Source organism: Lipophrys pholis (assembly GCF_963383615.2).
Source record: "Lipophrys pholis genome assembly, chromosome: 14".
NCBI lineage: Eukaryota > Metazoa > Chordata > Actinopteri > Blenniiformes > Blenniidae > Lipophrys > Lipophrys pholis.
In genome coordinates this window covers 16,593,310-16,597,681 of record NC_137633.1, presented here as the reverse complement: position 1 = coordinate 16,597,681, position 4,372 = coordinate 16,593,310, and the positions used below count along the sequence as shown (strand labels likewise).

Below are 4,372 nucleotides of genomic sequence, written 5' to 3'. Positions count from 1 at the left end.
TCTGCTGCTGCAAGGTGCGCGTGGTGGAACCCCCCCCCCCCCCCCCCCCCCCCCCCAAAAAAAAAATAAAATTAAAAAATAATAATTAAAAAAAACACCAGCATAAACACGTGCATCACTATGATGGAGGTCCATGATGCGCCATAGATTCACATGACACATGTTTTCTGTCATGGAAATTTTATCATAAGCTGTTCATCACAGCGCTTTCTTCTTTTGACCCGCTTGTTTTGTCACTCCTCTTCTTCTTCCCCTGGCGCCAGTCAGTTTGCACAGAGATTACAATGTCAGGTCAGGACTCCAAAGTGCCATTCAAATACAAAGTGCATGTTGAGGGTTTGGGGCTCATGTTATTGTGTCCATGCATGCATCAAATCTAATGACACACATCCCAGAAATGTAAAGCAGCTTTTTTTTTTGCTCTTGTAACTTTAACATTTTTAAATCGTTTGTGATCAGTTTTGGCAAATAGAAACTATATATTCTGTGTAATACTTGCTCCATCTCGTCTGAATGTTAGGTAGTGACATACAATTTGGATCTCATTCCTTTCCAGCATTTGGTGCTGATTTGGACTTGTCCCTCTCTGGTGGGGTAAAATGATGCTTAAGAAGCATAAATGAGCTGGTCATACAACTTCATTGTGCCTCTTTGATGATACTCGGTGGCCCTTATGTCTGTTCAAAGTGCTCTCAAAGTTTCTAGAAAGAGTGGAATTCCCTACTGACGCAAAATAGTCATATGTGGTCAGATCAGCTGATGTGTAGGACATAATGGGACATTCTCACCTGTTTATTGATGTCAGAAAGAATAGAAACATAAATAAGTAGCTTCAGTTTTTTTTTCTCCCCATATACAGAAATTATTAAAAGGCATGGTGTATTTTCATGAATTATTTCCCTTAAAATGTCAATGACTATTGTTTGCTGGTTTAGGAGGATTGCTCCGCCCCCTGTGTTTGTCGTAAACCTGGCTCCTGGCTCCAATAAACCCGGGCTAAGAGCGCCCTGGGCTCGCCTCCTTCTCCAAGGCGATCAATAGGATCTCAGGCGCACTACAAGCACTCTCTTACGTAGACATCCACCAAGGAGAGAGCCGATACAACAACACGGTTGATCTGCTCAAACACAAAAAATCTACCTGCTTTCTGAATCATGTCGTTGAGCCCAAAGCACACAACGCCTTTTTCAGTGACAGATATTTTGAGTCCAATCGAGGAGACCTACAAGAAGTTTAGTGGCATGGACGGCGCAGGGAACCTAACCTCTCCACTGGGAGCCTACCGACAGCCTCAGGTGTCTCAGACCGGCATGCAACAGCACTCCATGGGCCATAACGCCACCGTGGCCACCACTTACCACATGCCGCACTCGGTCTCCCAGTTCTCCCACAGCGCTATGGGGGGATACTGCAATGGAAGCATTGGCAACATGGGAGATCTCCCGTCGTACCAGGAAAGCATGCGGAATAGTGCAGCAGCAACAGGGTGGTACAGCGCCAACCCGGATCCGAGATACTCCACAAGTAAGTTATTTTCTTCTTTTATGCACACTTTTGGACTTTTTCTTTCTGTCTATGCAAATATAGAAATGCTTCAAGAATGACGACGCGTGGTGCACAGTGCCAAATGCGTGCCATTTTTTACATTGTTTGATGTAGTTAGTTTCGAAATAATAATTTGAAAAAAGGTCCGCGATAAAGTGGACACTTTGTAACGAAATCTGCTATTTTAATTACTATTTATGACGCTGAAACTGAAAAGGAGATCATTCTTTCAAGTCTGGCTCGGCTTTTAATTTTGGGGGGATGAATAACGAATGAATGAATGAATGTATTATTATTATTATTATTGTATTATTATTATTATTATTATTATTATTATTATTATTATTATTATTATTGTTAATATGTGACCTTTTTTTAGCTGATGCTTTTTAACTTCCAAGCCAACTTCAAATAAAACACACACACATAATAACCAGTAATCATTAAAGACTACTTCAGGCGAAATAGTGTTCTCCTCTTCTGTTTATTGAACGAATGTATATGTATGTATATTTTCAAGTTTCTAGATTCATGGGACCTTCCACAGGTATGAACATGACCGGCATGGGGAGTCTGACAGGGATGGCGGACGCCACCAAAGCCATGCCAGCTCTGCACGCTGCGCCCAGGAGGAAACGGCGCGTCCTGTTCTCGCAGGCTCAGGTCTACGAGCTGGAGCGGAGGTTTAAGCAGCAGAAGTACCTGTCGGCGCCCGAGAGGGAGCACCTGGCCAGCATGATTCACCTGACGCCGACCCAGGTCAAGATCTGGTTTCAGAACCATCGGTACAAGATGAAGCGCCAGGCCAAGGACAAGGCGGCGCAGCAGCTGCAGCAGCAGCAGCAGGACGGTAACCTGTGCCAACAGCAGTCGCAGTCCCCGAGGCGAGTTGCCGTGCCCGTGTTGGTGAAGGACGGTAAACCGTGCCAGAACGGCTCCAACACGCCGACGCCGAACCAGCAGCAGGTGCAACAGAACCAGCAGCAGGGCCAGCAGCAGCAACAGAACGGAGCCGGAGTCGTGCTCGCGTCCTCGACTAACAGCCTCAGCCAGCATCAGAGCCAGCAGCAGGTGAACGCTTTGGAGCTGGACGAGATGTCGCCCAGCCCCCCCTCACTGCACAGCCAGCTCAACATGGCCCAGATAGACACATCTGCTGTAGATTACACCAGTAACATGGTCAGCTCAAACCTCCTCTACGGCAGAACGTGGTAGGACCTAATACAGTACTGTCACTTTCCACTTTTTCTATGTGAACCTGCGGATGAGCCCATGCAAAAACACTGCGAACACACACCTACCCTAATATATATATATATATATATATATATATATATATATATATATATATATATATATATGTATATATATATATATATATATATATATATATAAAAGGGTGTCCCTTTGCAGTCGGAGTGGACGAGCAAGGCGCACAGAGGCGCACCAGCTGATCAGGGCACATTTTCTTGACATCTCTGACAGGGGGAGTCTATTTTTGAACATTACAGAAATGGCCGCCCTTGATTGCAATCATGTCGTTCCTGGACTTTTTGTAATCCATGTTTTGGACCTTCCTCATGATGTTTTACGCGTAGTCTATGTTGTTGAAACAAAAAGGAATTGCTGCTCCACTTGAGTTGGGACTTTTTTGGGAGGGGGTAAAAAGGTGGGATCAGGTTTGAAGTCCATTCCACTCCTTCTTTGCGGTGATAACCTGGTATTTTATCATATTAATATTGTAAACTAATGTATTCATTTAGACTTATTGAATAAAGTAGGGACTTGTATATTTGGCTAACACACAAGAATGCGTTTAACTGTACAATAATCGTTATTGCGTCTACTTTTATGTTTTTCTTTATTCTTTTGTAAGTTAAAAAGGAACAAATGCGTGATGGCTGCTGTATATGTTTCAAAAAAACCAAGTGAACGTTAACAATAAATAACTTGAAGTGTGAGAGCTATTCCTGCACAAGTAATTTTTTTTTTTTTTTAAAGGGATCTGTTTTGGAGTGCATTTTCATTATGTTGTGATTGAGACCAAATTGAGCTGGAAAGCAAGGTCGATGAGGGAGCCAGCATTGTTCAGGTGACATTTTGGAGGGCTGCCTTTCATGGGAGATGTCTGCAAGAGTCTCAGACCGGGAAAAAAAAAACCCCAAATCAAAGTACTTTGCTGCAGCTTTAATAGTGACATTAATTTATGCATTCATGCACGATAATTTGTCTTAATTTCGCTTTCTATAAACTCTTCAATCATATTGAGAATAGCCTGTTTAATACGCTCAGACCTTCGTTTTGCCGCAATGTAATTGGTCAACTTTTAGAGAATGCGAGCTTCTAAAATACACAATGACCAGCAATTATAGTCAAAAGAAGGAATAGAGTATGCATATTATTATTCTGAATGAAACTAAATTACATAAATCACATGTATTATTATTATTATTTTTATTATTATTATTATACTACTTTTTAACTAATAATTATTATTATTTCCAGTTGTACCTGGAGGGTTTCTAATTTACTTTAAAAATCAAATGCATTTCTAGCTATATAAAATTATTCATATTTACTCAGTTTTATTCATTTTAATGTCGTCATTATTATTTGCAATATGCAACTAAGAATTTTAATCACAATAACATTTTACAAAATAAAGCCCCACTGTAAACATTCAAGCAGTCTTCTAATGTTTAGACACTAAACAGATATATAAAATAAGAAAATTCTCCCGTTTTAAATGATTTGTTGTTTAAAAATAAGCAATACAGATTCAATTTACTTTATATTTTTTTGCTTCAATCTTTAACAAAATAGACAC

General features: G+C 40.9%; 1 protein-coding gene across 1 annotated transcript; it reads left to right on the top strand.

Annotated features, from left to right (window-relative positions):
* Positions 1-1,154: 1,154 nt before the first annotated feature.
* On the top strand, positions 1,155-2,760 carry nkx2.4a (NK2 homeobox 4a; the record flags this gene model as incomplete). Its single annotated transcript, XM_080480692.1, has 2 exons — positions 1,155-1,524; positions 2,093-2,760. 2 exons carry the CDS (start codon positions 1,155-1,157, stop codon positions 2,758-2,760), a joined length of 1,038 nt encoding a protein of 345 aa, XP_080336818.1.
* Between the last annotated feature and the right edge of the window lie 1,612 nt (positions 2,761-4,372).